Here is a 17,531-nt window from a genome sequence, read left to right on the forward strand (position 1 = left end):
AGTCGACTCTGTGACAATTAAATTTAAAAGTATTTTAAAAAACAAAAACAAATCCCAATTGCCCGTCCACTTATTGCGTGCGCAGACACCAGGGAAAACTTGAACCACCATCAAACACTGCAGTTGCTTCCAATCATAACAGGCTGGACCATCGGACCAATCAGAGCAGAGTAGACCAATCACAACAGACTGGGCCAACTGACTAATCAGAGCAGAGTATGCCTATGGGATCAGATTCCCGCCAAATGTATTGCAGTCACACATATAAAAGGAATAAGCGTGAATCAAAATTTTAACAACACGTCAAGTCAAGTCAACTTTATTTATACATCGCTTTTACAATCCCGATTGTTTCAAAGCAGCTTCACAGTGTTAAACAGGACAATATTGCAACACAATTTGATTTGGCTGTACAGTCGTTCTGGAGAAAACAATGATGTTATCAGCTTATTTTAATTGATCATATAGCGACAATGTTGGCAGATCGGTAATATAATTTATACAATTAATTAAGACCTAAATAATTAATTTTATTAGGATATTTAGTTGAATAACTTACACCGAAATTGTTGTGTCCCCAATGTGAATATATATCATACAAAACAGAAAAATCAGTGCAAAGTTAACCAGAATCACAAACAATGTGTCAAAGAAATAAAAATAATAAGTGTGAGTCAAACATTTAAACAAAAAGACGTTTGCGTGAGTCAAACATTTAACCAAGCGACTCACATGTCTGTGTCAAAATGTTGACTATTTAATAATGGTTTAATTCACTAATAATTAAGTAGTCTTATCTACAAACATATAGCTGATGCTTAATTTTTTGTAAAATTTTACCCTAGAATTTTATAACATCATTGTTGTAACATCCAGATAATTTGAAGAGCATGGGAACAGCTTGTGGTCAAAACATCTGAATCAATCGGACTCACACAGACATCAAGAATCGGCGTATGAATCTCAACCATGGTGACACTCAAAACTCCCAGCATGCATTGCGGCACGAATAAATTATGCTGCTGAATAGCCTGGTTATTTTCTTTAATTCTTACTATTTGCCTTTATTTTTGCTGCTGTTGTTGTGTTGACTTTAAGTAGTGTTTTGTGATGTTCAGAGTTGATCTGTTCGGTTTTTTTTATTGATTGTCACCATTGTTGAGATTCATATGCTGATTCTTCATCTCTATGTGAGTCTAAATGACAGCAGAGAGCAAACAATTAGTTAAAATCATGACTTTATAAATCATTTATAACTAATTCCTAATCAGTGGTTGATAATTTCAGAAGGGTTCCAGTTTAATAACATAAAATAAGAGTAAATGTGTGTGTTTTTGAAAGAAAGGGTTTGTTTAGGGATGAAACACTGGACAAGATTAACAAACTAAACATCCTATTAAAATTATAGCAAAACACATCCAAAAACTTCTGACCTTTTTTTTTTCTTAGCTACAATAAATGTGTTTAAGAAACACACAGTTATAGCAGACAAAGAAAGACTATCATTACAAAGTCAAGGGCCAAGAGCCCAACTGAAGCAAACACTGATCACGATAATGGTGACCAAATATTTTCTATTAAACATCAACACCTAAAGATCTGATAATTCTCAATAAGAGCTTCTGTAGACGTCTGACAGAAATAAAGTCAGTCTGGTTAGTAATGTGTGAAGCTGGTAATGCTGTTTGTGAAGTTGTTTAATCCTCTGCTGAGATCTTCAGAGATTTAATGTCTTCTTTTATCTTCAGTTGATTTCATCTAAAGCTGTGGCTGAAGTCAGTTGTAGTTCTTGTGTTTCTCTGTCCTTCAGTGATTCTTGTTAACAGGTGTTCTCAGTTATCACTTAATTAATCTCTTAATTATCTCATGAACTTCATCAATGCTTCAATTACTCTAACACTCTGTAGTGTGTACACTCTTCAGTGTTCATTTAAAACTGAAGATTTTGCTGTGGGGTTAAAAGGGTTAAAGGGGTTAGATGAAAAATCCCACAGAGGGAACCGTAAATTAACAGTAAGAAACTGTAAATTCCTTTACGGATAAGTACTGTAAAAAAACGGCACTTTACTGGCAACCAGAGCTGCCAGTAGATTACCGCTAAATCAAGGAAAAACAGTAATATACTGTAAAACGTAACACTCAGCTTTACCAGATTAATCAAGATATTTTCACTGAATTTTAGTGCAAGTTAATAGAAAAAAGTTGTGCAAAGTCAGTAACTGATAAGGAGAGTAAATATTAAAATGACCTGTGTTTGTGTTGTTGCACAAGATGATATGAAGAGATCTTTCAGTTGAATTCATTAGTTTTGTGGGTTACCGTTGTGCTGAAGAGTAGAGCCTGTGCTTCAGTCCAGGATGAGCAGAGAAACATTGATGATATGCTGCCTGATGCTTTATTTAACGGCAGTGACTGTGTTTGCTGATGCAGTTATGAGCTGTTTGTTGAGTAATTTATCACATGCGTGTGTGCTATTGCTCACAACGAACCACAAAGATTGAAGTTAAAGTCATGTTTCTGAATCATTTTCCTACTACACCTTACAAGTGTTAAATGACTTAAATGAAACAAGTTTACGATACAAACACCTATAAATACTTGTTTTAAAATGAGAACTGTTTGAAGCAATCAGTTTTCCAAATGAAAAGTTTTCATGGTATTACGGTAAAATACTGTAAAAAATGACAGCTGTATATAAACAGTAGAGGGCTGTAAATTAACAGTACATTGCTGGCACCACAGCTGCCAGTAGATTACCGTTATTTTACAGCACAATTTTTTACAAATGATGTAGATGTTTTATTGGTCAAAAAATGTATGCCACCATTATGGTTGTCAGTGTTTGCTTAAGTTGAGCTTGTGACCCTTTTGTCTTTCTAAAGCAAGTTTATGATTGCATAAGTGTTTCCTGATAAACACTTGAGCATTGCAGAAGTCAAAGTTTCCAAATGCTTTTTCTGCTTTATGACTTAAATGAACTCTTGTGTATACTTGGTTTGTTGATTAAGGTTCAAGTATAGCAAAACTGAAAAAAAAAAAAAAAAAAAAATGTTCTATGAAACAATTCTCAGTGCTGAAAGTGAACAATTATTATCTCTGATACACACTTAGACATCAATACTTTTACAATCCTCAAAAGTGATGATAATAATTATTCATACTGCAGTGCTTGCTGGCATTCTTGTATGTATGTATATATATATATATATATATATATATATATATATATATATATATATATATATATATATATATATATATATATATATATACATATATATATATATATATATATATTAGACACTGCACAGTTTTAAAATTAAACATAACTGATTGCTGTAAAGCTTTTTTTCCTCTCATGCTGCAGATTTACAGGCTTGGTAACGCAAAACTTCAATGCATTTATGACAAAACATTGATTAGAAACATCTGTTAATTCTCAATAAGAGCTTTAGTGTGAAAGAAATAAAGTCTGGATTGTAATAAGGGAAGATGGTGAGGTCCTGAGATTGTTTAATGTTCTGTTGGGATTTTTGTTAGGGTTTTTGTATTGTCTGTTTTGTTGGTCACCGTTGTGCTGGAGAGTCTGTGCTTCAGTCCAGGATGGGCCAGTTAACATTGGTGTTATGCTGCATATTGCTTTATTAAAGGCAGTGACTGTGTAGTTGCTGATGCTGTGACAGATAGTTATATTAAGTTATGCATGTGTGATATTTCTGGTTTACTGCAAGAGGGCCCTAACTGCCTTTTACAGTGAATGTGTTTGTTAGCAGTAATTCAGGAAATATTTGTAAAATAAGAGTTTTTCTATAGAAGTTTTTTGTAGAGAAAACAGAAACTCACATTTCTGTGTCAAAAATACTCCTTCCGGTTTCTCACAAGTTTCAGAGAGTTTTTTTCGAGTATGGGTCTACTTGACGTTAATAAGAGAGGAAGGTCCTTGTATGGGCCGTACGGGCTCTTCTCCCGGTAGGGTGCGCGCGCGTGACTAGAGCGAGATAGGAAATGCACGCCCATAAACACTCGCTCAGCTGCAGATCCAGTCGTCCGTGAACACGTCTGACGCGCCGCGCTCCACTTTATTCCTATGGGTGACATCAAGCGTCTTCAACGCTTCAGCACAGCATTCCGGGAAGGCAGCGCTGCATTTGAACCGATTTGAACGCAGAAATGACGGGAAGCTTCACAACATCGCTTTAGTCGCGTCGCAAAGTGGATCTCTACGGTCACTGCTGTCACAGGACTTCACCAAATCAAAAAAAGTATCCTATTTTTTGTGTATATTATGAGAATAGTTTTTTCCTTTGATGCATGTACACCTGTTGTTGGAGACCTCCAAAACAAAATTAGGAAACTTTAAAATAGCATAATAGGGGCACTTTAAGGTAAAGGTTAGGGTTATCTCTTAGAACAAAGTGAGGCTTGACTGAGAATAGTCAAGACTTGTGCTGAGACCGTCTATGGCTGCATTTACGCTGGCACAAAAAAAAAAAAGATGTTTTACTCATAACTGACACAGATTGGAATTTGTTGCTCATGTGTAAACACAAAGATCCCAAGATATCCTATTTTTTTCCGCATCCAATCTATCTGTTCACTTCCAAATGTGGTTTTAAATCGGATACATATCTGACTGGACATCCGACCAGTGTCTAAACACGAATATTTAATTCCCCTTTGAAATCCAAGCCACCACAAGGCAATCAACTTTTTTTTTTTTTTTTACACTTTATTTTTATTTTAACCTTTTGAAAAGAAGAAATAAATAAACAGTACAAAAACAATCACATCTAAACATGCAAAAGTCATTCTCTCCATATTTTGGACGCTGGTCACAATGTCCAGCTACAAATATAGCATTTAAATGTTGTATTATGAAGCAGATGCTTTTTTATTGAGGTGGAAACTTTATAAGGGAAATAAATTACACAGGAACATTCAGAAGCTCTCTCTCTCTCTCTCTCTCTCTCTCTCTCTCTCTCTCTCTCTCTCTCTCTCTCTCTCTCTCTCTCTCTCTCTCTCTAAAAGAAGATAAAATAACAAACGTAAATTAGTTATTTTCCTGTATATGTAAATAATTTTAATAGCATGGCCATTCAAAGCCCGAGGGTCTACCATTTGCTTAGTAAAGCGATCACTAACAATCATTTTGGGTGGGAATTGTATGAATGTATACAGGTCATGCAGACATGTTTTTTTTTTTGTCTTTTTTCCCCTGCTTTACTCAGCCCTGGAAGTATTTTCCTAGAAAATTCAAATAATCAGATTGGTGCTGAATATAAGAAGGTGGTGTTTCGTGAATACACAGATGAAACATTTACTGAAGAGAAGCCCAGAGGTCCAGATGAGGAGCACCTGGGGATAATGGGTATGGCACATAACCTGTTTTTCAAAAGTGTATTTATACACACAGATCAAGCAAAACATTATGACAGGTGAAGTGAATCACACTGATTATCTCTTCATCACAACACTTGTTAGTGGGTGGGATATCACCAAGGGCAAGTTGTAAGGATTAGATACCCCTTTTCCACCAAGGCAGTGTTGGTGCTAGTTCGGAGCCAGAGCCTAGTTTCAAATCGGTTCTTTGTTTCCACAGCCATAGCCCTAGCTCTGAGCCAGGGAAAGTGGTTCTTAAGTAGCACCAAAACATTGCTGGGCTAGAAGTAAGAACTGCTTAAGTCAGGCTCTGGGAGCGGGGTCAGCAAGATTAACACAAATTTGAGATCCGCCATTTTCTAAATTATTCAGCAGAATAATGCACCCTGTCACAAAGCAAAAATGGTTCAGGAATGGTTTGAGGAGCACAACATTGAGTTTGAGGTGTTGGCTTAGCCTCCAAATTCCCCAGACCTCAATCCAATCAAGCATCTGTGGGATAAGCTGAACAAACAAGTCCAATTCATGGAGACCCCTCCTCACAACTTATATAGGACTTAAATGATCTGCTGCTAACATCTTAGGGCCCGATACCACAGCACACCTTCAGGGGTCTAGTGGAGTCCATGCCTCGAGGGGTCAGGGCTGTTTTGGCAGCCAACAAGGGGGGCCAACACAATATTAGGTCATTGTTATGTCTGATCAGTGTATGTGTGTGTGTGTGTGTGTGTGTGTGTGTGTGTGTAATAGTAGCAATATTATAAAGCATCAGTGATGCATTGATTGTTCTGTGTTATATAAAGAATTACCATTGATAGCTCTTTCCCTTCGCAGTTCTGTAGTGACCCTTGTTGTATTCACAGGACCCATCCTTAAAGCTGAGGTTGGTGAGAGAATTCAGGTTGTGTTTAAAAACAATGCCAGCAGGGAATATTCTGTTCATGCCCATGGAGTGAAGACCAGTGAACCCCATCAGAATGGCGTTCCACCAGGTTTGTTAATTAAAATATGTCTAATTTGTCGTAAGTGCTTTATAAATAAGATGTATTATTATTTATTATTACATGGGCAGGAGTTAATAGTATATTTTTACTGTGTGCATTGCATGTGTTATAGGTCATGTGCTGACATACAACTGGACCATTCCAGAACGATCAGGTCCGGGTCCCAATGATCCAGACTGTATAACATTTGCCTACTACTCCTCTGTCAGCTTTGTTAAGGTATAAAACACACAAACAATATAATATGTTCTGTACATTATACATTACAAGAAAATTGAAGGTTTCTTACATACACTTTGGAAAATTGGTAACAATTTACAATAAGGTCTCATTTGTTAACATTAGTAGTTAAAGGGCTGATTAGCATATGGCTTTGTATCAGTAGATACCCTGGAGTATATTCAAATGATTGTGCTTCCCCCCTCATATCCCCCTGATATTTTATTTCTGGAAAAATTCCTCCCATGACGCAAATATCGTCAATTTGCACCATCGGAGGAATTGTTGGCCAGAGGCTAAAGACTACAGCCAGCAGACGGAGCCATTTTCGCATGTTTTCAACTCGCGCGTGGGGGATGGAGATCACACTCAGAGCTCAGCTCGCAGCTGCAGCCTCAGGCATTCATGGTTAAACGGTGAGGCCAGCAGAGCAAACTAATTACTATGAAAGGCATGAAGTGAAAATGCGGCAGACTGAACATGTGCTGTGAATCTATGCCGCGGACACGTTTACCTCAGCTCTCATCACAAGCTCATCCATGACTGTCAATATATCTGACTCCTGCAGCGTTTGGGCTGTGAGACTCCCTCAGCGGCTAAATCAAAATATATTGAACAGACACGTTCAGTTTTTAATTGTAGTGTCTGTTCTCTAACTGAACTGATTTTATGAAAATGAACGCGGTCGCGACCTGACTAACATGAAAGTGCAGTGAAAATCATGTAGTGCATCGTTCCATGTGTTTCACAATCACCACATAACAACCAGCACTGTGAAATAAATAATAAAATAGCCTACACGAAAACACATCACTGCCAGAAGATTTTGCCCACACTTCCAAGGCCTGTTTAAATGATTAAACTAAGCATATCTTAACTTTAATGTTACATTTATCAAGTGAACAATGTATACAGCACATTATATCCATGTGTGTTTGGGAATGGGCCAGTGCAGCAGATATATGCTGCCCGTCATAAATCAAAGCACATCTCAGAGGAGAACACCGGCAAATGGGACAGAATGGACGATATTATAGTCTATATTGCAGAACACGGTTCAGCTGCGAGTGATCAGCCAGACAAATGCTGCCGGAATGCACAATGGACGGACGTCGGGCACGCGCAGCTCCCGCTCTCTATATGCACTGCTTCTGCCCTTTCAACCATAGATATGAAACCATATCTATGCTGTCAATGGACTGCTTGCGCATGCAGTGTGACTTTTGAATGATAATGTCACTACATGCACTCAGCTCCTTCTCCACTCGTCTCAGATAAATAATGCTTCTTCCAGCTGAGCGGTCGGCTCTGTTCATGTTTTGGGGGCGTGGCTTTGGAAAGAGCCCAGAGGGGAGAAGGACATTTGCCCACAACATTTGAGTTTGGGCGGTTCGGTCTGGACTCGATCCATAGAGGAGTAATTATGCCTGAACAGAAACTGTTCGGACCAATAAAAATCATCAGAGCGGACTTTAGACGATGACGGACTGATGATAAACAGTAACGTATAATCATGCACGTCATCAAAGGGGCTTGGATTATATTTGTTCAAATCCTAAACGGAGAGCTTGTTCGAAAATGCATTCACCTTCACTATTTCTCTCTGAAATGATGATCATGTTGGTAAGTAACATTACTCTATGTATCATTAAAATCTTTTTTTTTACACAGGGTATCCGCGGGGTCTTAAAGTCTTAAAAGGTGATAAATCAATTTTGGGAAAATTAAGACCCTTATAAAGTATTAAAAAGTCTTATCACGGCTTTATAAAGTCTTAAATTGTGAAAATATTTTGTTCAAGCTTTGTCAAAAGAGTTTGACTCCAAAAATTATTTATGAATATATTTATTTTGATCCCTATAAGTATTAAAAAACAACGGGGAGCTCAGTCTGAGATCGGCTCGGAGCGCGCACGTCAGGGATGGACATTAGCACCCGCCACCTGCCAAATGCGGCTGATTTTGAGTTATGGCGGGTAAACTCGCTTCACCTACCGAGCTGATTCACCTCTTTGTAAACTTTGTTCAATGCATGCCAGTGCTGCCGTATGTGCGCATATAACCAGCCGTTTTCTCTGTCATCACTCCCGTGAAGACGCGCTGTGAGACATGGCGCTGAGAGAAGATCTGACGCTGTGCATCATCCGAAAGCGTGCGCTCGTCTCTCAATATTAAGTTCTCTTTCAAGTCTTGCGCTTATATGGACAAACTCACACAAGAAGTATGTCAACATGTCCATCTTGATGAGTATCCAAGCAGACATAGTCTGAATATGCCTTAAGAGAAAGACGAGCATATCCCTGCATCAGGTCTTAAAGGCGAAGTAGCCTTTACTGCTGCCTGAGTGATGTCCTTATATTTAGTTTGACATTAAACAATGCTCTTGATTGAATAGCTTTTGTAAGTTTAATAAGGATTAATCTTTCATTTAAACAGTTAAATATGCAGTTATTTTACATTTGATTACTTTATTCAATCCTTTCTGCAGGCCAGTAGGCATGAACATTATTATTTAATGTAGGCCTACACATGAGTGAGGTCGAGTTAAACATTTTAGTTTGAATTTTTTTTTCCGGTTTTCGGCTTTGGTTTCGGTGCATCCCTACTGACAATGTTCTGCTCAGTATGTTGTCAACACGCTTCAAAGATGCCAGAATGAATAGTTTCATTGTTGGGACTAAAAACCATAAAACTGGAAGCCATAAAAGACCACAAATCATCGTGAAAATGTCAGTATTTCATTGAGACTTGAGATTAAATAAACTGCTTACGTATTTTAGAGCTTGTAGTATGAATTTTCACATGCAGTTACACATTGTTACAAAAAGTGGCTGGTAAAAACATTGAGCGGTAGACTTTGAAAAAAGTTAATTTCCAACCCTGGCGAGCGCTGTCTACGGGTGACGTCATGTATTTTGAGAAATGCGCATTTAGGTAATGTGTCGCCCTCCATACGTTGCGAAACAGATATGCAATATAAAAGATACAAAATTGGCCTACGATAGAGATTTTAAGTCTACATTCGACTACAACTGTTTATTAAAGGTTTGTTGCCGATTAGAACTTGGTGCGATGAGGTCTTAAAATATTTTGAGAAGGTCTTAAAGAAGTCTTAAAAAGGTCTTGAAATTAACTTCAGGATTCCTGCATATACCCTGTTACAACACCGGCAAAGAACGTTTATTCCAGCGCGTGCAGACAGGGTTGCCAAGTTTTTACTACAAAACGCGCCAACTACTAGCCCTAAACAATAGCTTCTCGGGGGGTTCTCTGGAAAAAAATGGCGTTTCGGGGGTAAAATGTGTGTTATTTTGGTAAGTTTGCCTGCTAAAATTCGCACTCATAGGTCTATATATCACATAATAGTCGCTTCAACCCGCGGACATAGAAAACAACCAGTGTGAAAAAAACGCGGACTTGGCAACACAGTGCAGTTGAGCTCTGTTGACGTCTCTTCATTGCTCTGATTGGTTGTAGGTCTATCCAATTGATTTTGTTCCTAGTTCGGTTGAAACACGCCCCATAATCACAGCCCAATGGAGCAGTTTCAGACTCATATTCTGACTAGAATTGAGCATGACCACGTCAGGCTAAGAAGGTGGAGTGAATGGAAATAATGAGCTGTCTTTAAAACAGTTGTGAGAGGTCTACAGACACTCAATTTTTATACTTTCTTTTTCAGAGTACTTACATTTTAATTATGTATTGATATATAAAGAAAGTTTTAACAAATTTAGAAAAAAAAAGTTTTTTAACCAATTCTCTACCTTTAATGTTCTTTAAATACAAATGTCTATGATTATTTTAAGTCACAGTGTTTTAACCAGTGCTATAACAGATGGAAATGTTTATCTTAAAAATGTATTAGATAATGTTGAGATTGATATTAAATATCAATATTCTGTAGAAACAGTTAAAAATGTTAAAAAATGAAACCTTATTGTAATATTTTAACAACAAAAAATGATGACTATTTTCAATACCAGATCTTACTTGAAAGCATGTTATAAAATGGAATAAGTAAACATGGTAATGTGATGTTTTACAGTATAATTGAGGATTTAGAGGTGTGCTATGTGAATCTACAGGACTTGATGAGCGGTTTGGTGGGTCCACTGATAGTGTGCCGTAAAGGCACCCTGAACACAGAAAGACGTAAAAAAGACATTCAAAAAGAGTTTGCCCTCCTTTTCATGATATTTGATGAAAATGAGTCCCACTACCTGGATGAGAACATAAAAACTTACATCAAGAACCCAGAAAAATTTATCCAAATTAATGAGGACTTTATTGAGAACAACAAAATGCATGGTAAGTGCGTGTGCGTGTGTGTACTGGAGAAATACATACTAACTTCAGTTAGACTTTTTTTTTTAAGAACTGAAAAATCTTTCTCTCTTCTACAGGTATTAATGGAAAGTTGTATGGTAACCTCCATGGGTTAAATATGACAGAGAAAGACAAGACTGAGTGGTACTTGTTAGGACTGGGGAATGAAGTGGACATGCACACAGTGCATTTCCATGCTCAGAGCTTCATTTACAAAGTACATACATAAGCACGCCATTATTTATGAAGTGGCAATGGTATGGCATGAGGGGTGTCGACACCAAAGCAAGTGTCTATTACGTTTGAATTTATGGCCTAACAGGACATTTACTACATATGCTTTTCCTTCATTCTAGTTGCCATTCAGAAACACTTCCATTATCAGGTAATAAAAGCAGAGTGGGCATTCTGAAAATTCGACCACCGCAAAAAATTTGTGGTACGTTGTATTTTGATCTCATTACGTTGAATCAGAGCTGCTGAAAACAGACTGAGAAACACTGCATTCATGTTTTATGCTTTGGGATACTAAATGCTAAGGTGGCTGTACTGCTCTTCTTGTGGCAGAACAGTGGCAGATGGGGTGGCGATGCTTTTTCTTAGCATGTCCAACCCCTCCCCTCATGGCACCCCAGTAGATCCACTCCTGAAACACAATAATGTCTGAATCCCACTTAGGTGTTAAAACATCTCTCACTCTCGTTTTCTCTCCCTCAGACGGATCATGCTCATCGTGCGGATGTATTTGACTTATTCCCAGGAACATTTCAGACCATAGAACTGATTGCAGAAAGTCCTGGACAGTGGCTGCTACACTGTCATGTGACTGACCACATTCATGCGGGGATGGAGGCACTCGTCACTGTTCATCCCAAAGGTGAGGAGTACAAGTTTACAAAAAGGCCTACAGAGCTCTAGGGAGAGCTTTTAGGTTTTGCTGAAGGATGCTTTAACACTAGAGCTTTTGATGTGAGCCTGATGTTCTCAGTAGGTTGGTGTCAAATCATTCTTCCGAACTCAGGCATGCATTACTGCATGGGTGTCCATTCCTGCTCCTGGAGGGTTCATACCAGGCAAAGTTGCCTTGAAGCTTCTGTGAAATCCTTCATTGGCTGGTTCAGGTGTGTTTACTTGGGTTGGAGTTCAACTCTGTAGGACTCTCCAGGAGCAGGATTGGACTCCCCTGCACTAGAGAATACCCAAGTCATCTTAGCATGATCTTATGCTTATGCTGAAATGTCATACTTCCCACTTCTGAAGTTGTGATTATGAACTCATCTCATTCAAATTTTGACTGAGTTCTTTTGGCTGAGTTTTCTGAGTGGAAATTGTGTTCATGTCCAATTTTTTAAACTAGGAAACTAGTATTTACGATTGCACACGAAGCCAGCATAAGTCAATCGTACATTGGCATGGAAGTGAATCTTTGTCTTCTCCTCTTTACAGTTGAGGATGATAGTATAATTTCTTATAGTTACTGGTCTCTGAATCAATTGTCTTCGCAGAGCTTCTTTTTAAATATATCCATGGCAGACTATTACAATAGTCTTTTTCATGTTATAAGCAGTGTTGCCTATTTTATTGTTGTAACATATTAACATGCAATTTCTTTTGTCCACAAAAAAACAACAACAACAAAAGAACAGATCATGCTCTAGCTGCCCTTATGGAAATAAAATATATTTCCCTATATGAATGATAAATATATAAAATTATATAATGGTATATTTGAAAATAATATACTGTGTTAATATATTAAAATATATTGAATAATACATAAGGAATTGCCGCTTTTCATATATTGAAATACAGATATGGTACTGCATGTGTATAATATATTACAGATACTGTATTTACCCATGCAGTATAAACACATTAGTTTGAATTTACTACTTTGAATTATTATATTTTGAATTTCACATAAACACGAGAATTATGTACTGTAATATATTTCTTATATTTACTAAACCGTTCATATTTTCAAGCTTGGTAACACTAGCAGAAGCACACTTTCATGTACTGAGTAAAAACTCAGCAGAAACCCTTTTAAATGAACTTAAAACACAAACAGATCTCCCTCTATAATAATATTTAACAAAACACATGAAATAGCGCTTACTTTTAAAGGGGTCATGGCTTAAAAAAAAAAAGTATTACCAATGACGTTTGTATGGTTTTTACGTTCTAAAACATCATAATGAATTAGTAATATGCTATTTTCGACTGGTTTTAAGCCTATCTCTTGGAATGCTCTGTTTTTATTGGTGTGCCACACTGAAGACTTGGAAGTAAACACACACTGTTATGATTGGATAACAGTTTTGCATATATTATAATGAGCTCTGACTCCCCCATCATTACACCTATTGTTTGGAAACTTCCAATGAGGAATTGTTTTGGAAACTTCCAATGTGGAGAAACGCCAACTGGAATGATGATTCATCCACAGGGCTCGCGAAAAGTATTTATCAAACAAACACAATGATTTATTTAGATACTCCAGCCTGCTGTGACAGCGTGGAAGTTATGTTTAGTTAGACATCAGTAAATATCAAACATAACAATGCAAAATTATCACATATTTAAAACAAATTTACTCACGTAATTGTGTTGCATCATTCCTGTCAGATCCAGAAGCCACAGAAATGTTTTTTAATCTCATCCTACACTGTCAGAAAAAAGGTACATTGTGTCACTGGGGCGGTACCCTAAGGTACAAAACCAAAAAGGTACTAATATGTACCTTGAAGGTACTAATATGCACTGTAAAAGTACTGATATGTACCTTTTAAGGTAGTAATATGTACCATTTAGGGGTTACAAAGATGTACCTTTTCACTTTTGCACCTTAAGGTACCGGCCCAGTAACAGCACTGTACCTTTTTTTCTGAGAGTGTATCTGCAAATCCAGTCTTTTGTTTACAAACCAATACAAATGATAATGTTTGTAACATACCATAAGCTTTATTGCTTGGAATTTCAAACCGGTTTTGCTCCACATAGGCCTGTTATTAATCTAACATGTCATGCGTGAAAGTTTGTCTTCTTCGGTTTAGGCGGCGTTTCCCCTTTAATATTTACTCTCCTTTAACAGTCAGAAACAAAGCATGATGAACTACAAATCTGCTGTAACTCATTCTGTATGTATATATGTGTGTGCATACATTCACATTTATATGGGGAAATATTTGTGCAATATATGTACACAATAAAGGGCAACACTTTAAGTTGACTGCTAAAGTGGATAAAACGTTATGAATATTACATGTAATGCTATTTTGTCTTAATTTCTAAATATTTTATATGCATCAATGTATAGCCATAGATACTAACCTGCAAAAGAGCAATCACTGTGTGTGAATACTAAATGAAAAACAAAAACATGAATAGCAAAAAAGTGAGGTTGGCATTTTCTGTAGTAATACTGGATTTGCATTCATGCTTTGTGCACAATTACACAAGAAATCCACAAATGCATATGTTAATCCAGGAATTCACAAAAGCAAGCATGTAAATGTTCACATAAGAAGCTTACATGGTTTTTAAAGCTTACAATATAATCCACAAAAGCACAAGGGACATTTGTAGTTTTCTACATTGAGAGCTGATTACATCAGTATATTTATCTCAAGAATATCTGTGAATGTGAATTCTGCATTTGTGGATCTCCCGAACACTGTAAATTGCTAAATGATAATGTCTTTGTTAAGTTTGTTTCTGTCATTAAAACAAAAAATCATTCCAGTCTGCCATTTTGTGTCAGGGTTCTGTCACCTCAGGTCAGGTTTATTCATGGTTTGGTGACAGAGCCCTGAAACTATTGTCTTGTTGTTGTGATCATGATGTTTTCAGTTCACTTGGGCCATATCCTCTTTGGAGTTGTTGTGTGTGTGTGGAGCATGATGTGCTCTAATACCACTACAGTGCTGTGTGTGTGTGTGTGTGTGTGTGTGTGTGTGTGTGTGTGTGTGTGTGTGTGTGTGTGTGTGTGTGTGTGTGTGTGTGTGTGTGTGTGTGTGTGTGTGTGTGTGTGTGTGTGTGTGTGTGTGTGTGTGTGTGTGTGTGTGTGTGTGTGTCCATATTACCTTCAGTTTGCATGCACAATAAAAACAAATACAATTTTCTCTTTAGAACTTGATTTTGTGCTCTCAGTGGCCAATTCCGGGCTTGATTGCTAGTTTGTTTGCACGTCCATGAAAGTTCAAGACAGCTTTTGTGTGCTAGAACTGAGGAGAGGCTTCTGTCTGGCCACTCAGATTCAGTGTATTCAGTGACAACTCTCGGAGGGTATCATTTCCGAGATCTGCTACGCTGCTGTGCTACAGCATTAGAAGAACCAATCAGCACTTGATTAAAGTTTCATGCCTGAACTACTGTATGTATATCTGTTGAGTATTGCAGTGATGTTTTTTCTCCTTCTGTAAGTTTCTTATATATCTATCCATAATCTCCAGGGTCATCAGATTATAAGAAAATAAGAAACGGTGATGCTCCGGACAGTGGTAAATAAACATTTGTATTCACTGTATTGTTTTTGTTCTTAGAAAATCATGTGACATGTATATACAATGTCATAACTAAAAATGTTATCCTGGTTTTTTTTTCTTTCTTTCTTTTTTTTCAGCCTTCAGTCATTTTGGAAGCCTCTACACTCTGATGTTGTGTGTCCTTGGATCAGTCCTATTGAGCCTTGTAATGGACTGAAAAGTGATAAAAGGATAATAGTGACTTTAAGTACAACAGAATAAATATTCATTGTTACTCGCTACTTAGATACCTCATCTGGCATTTCCCATTGTATAGCTATTAGTTAAACAAAAGGTTTTAAAGGAAAACAACTTGGAAAATGGAAAGAAAAGAATGTCATACTAAAGATAATTCTTCCAAATTCTATTTAACATCCAAGGAATCATCTTTAATTTGGTTATATATAATGTTAATAAAATCAAAGATTAGAGAAGAATGTACTATTAAAAAAAGCCCATTGTGTCTGCTAAAACAATAAATATTACAGATTTATCCTAAATAAAATAAATAAATTGTAGTTGACAAAATTCTGATCTACAGGATTAAAGAAAACAAAAACGTCTTTAAACGTACACTGTAAACAAATGCTGAAAAAAAACGGCCACATTTTGACAGTAACATGCTGTTTTCCATTAAAACAGTAATATACCGTAGAAAATAATGCATTCTGGGTAATATTTGTAATTTTCGAGAAAATAGCCTACAGTAATATACTGTGAATTACCACGCTTAAAGTCGACACTCAGAGGCTGTGTTCAAAATCACTCCCTATCCCCTTATTCCCTATTCCCTACACTAGTTCACTGATATAGACCACTCGACAGAGAGAGAGGAAAGAAGAGAGTGAATTCAGACACTGATGAATACCTGCTGTTATCACTGAAGGAAAGAGAAACATCACCAGAAGAAAGTTGATTTCATCAACTGAAGATATAGAGAAGACATTAAATCTCTGAAGATCTCAGCAGAGGATTAAACAACTCCACAAACATCATTACCAGCTTCACACATTACTAACCAGACTGGCTTTATTTCTATTTCACATAATTTTATAATGTCAGTATTGCAACAACCAAATTTGAAGAGCATGGGAACAGCTTGTGGTCAAAACGTCTCAATCATTCGGACTCACATAGACATCAAGAATCGGCGAATGAATCTCAACCATGGTGACAATCAAAACTCCCAGCATGCATTGCAGCACGAATACATTATGGTGCTGACTAGCCTGGTTATTTTCTTTAATTCTTACTATTTGCCTTTTTTTTTGGTGTTGTTTTTGTGTTGACTTTAAGTATTTAGTGTTAATTAAGTGTTTTGTGATGTTTAGAGTTGATCTGTTTGTTTTTTTGTATTGATTGTCACCATTGTTGAGATTCATATGCTGATTCTTCATATCTATGCGAGGCTAAATGACAGCAGAGAGCAAACTATTCTTGGAAATCAGGAGTTTAAAAAATCATTCATAACTGTTTCCCAATCACTGCTTAGTTTTTTCAGAAGTGTGTCAGTTAAATAACATAAAATAAGATTAAATGTATGTGGTTTTAAAAGAATGGGTTTGTTTCAGGAAGAAATCCTGGACAAGATTAACAAACTAAACATTAGGGCTGTAACGATATGCGATATGAAATCGAAATCGCAATACGCAGGTCCACGAACCTGTATCGCGATGTGAGAAGGCAGAATCGCGACACACCCCTTCCAACTCCCAGAATTATCCTTCCTGTCCAGGTCCAATTTTTAAGTCAGCAGTATGGCAACATTTCAGCTACCCGGTGGAGAACAAGGATGGCAATCGTGTAGTTGACAAGACCCACACAATTTGCCGTAAGTGTTTCAAGAAGCTTCCCCAACCGGCTGGCAACGTGGTGTGAGCGTGGCGTTTCTGTTGCGTGTCATCCGCGGGGCGGCTGCGTGGCGTTTTCTCTTTCTTTGCACACCAGAAGCGTGTCTGACGCGGCGCTTCTGTTGGTATTGATGTACAGGAGGCCCTATACTTCATGTTAAATATATATTGCCTATTGGTACCGCAAAGAAAACGTCGGCAGTAGCCTATTGACCATACAGATAT

At 37.2% G+C, this 17,531-nt stretch overlaps 1 protein-coding gene across 1 annotated transcript in view; it reads left to right on the plus strand.

Moving 5' to 3' along the window:
* Positions 1-16,412, plus strand: part of LOC137084080 (ferroxidase HEPHL1-like) — a 41,033-nt gene extending 24,621 nt beyond the window's left edge. Inside the window, exons 13-20 of the mRNA XM_067450027.1 lie at positions 5,229-5,368; positions 6,243-6,371; positions 6,496-6,602; positions 10,690-10,912; positions 11,008-11,147; positions 11,648-11,807; positions 15,385-15,432; positions 15,555-16,412. Of these exons, the coding sequence (XP_067306128.1) occupies positions 5,229-5,368; positions 6,243-6,371; positions 6,496-6,602; positions 10,690-10,912; positions 11,008-11,147; positions 11,648-11,807; positions 15,385-15,432; positions 15,555-15,634 (1,027 nt within the window). The 3' untranslated portion in view covers positions 15,635-16,412. The remainder of the gene's footprint in view (positions 1-5,228; positions 5,369-6,242; positions 6,372-6,495; positions 6,603-10,689; positions 10,913-11,007; positions 11,148-11,647; positions 11,808-15,384; positions 15,433-15,554) is intronic.
* The last annotated feature ends 1,119 nt before the right edge of the window (positions 16,413-17,531 follow it).

Source organism: Pseudorasbora parva, chromosome 8 (assembly GCF_024679245.1).
Source record: "Pseudorasbora parva isolate DD20220531a chromosome 8, ASM2467924v1, whole genome shotgun sequence".
NCBI classification, from domain to species: Eukaryota; Metazoa; Chordata; class Actinopteri; order Cypriniformes; family Gobionidae; genus Pseudorasbora; species Pseudorasbora parva.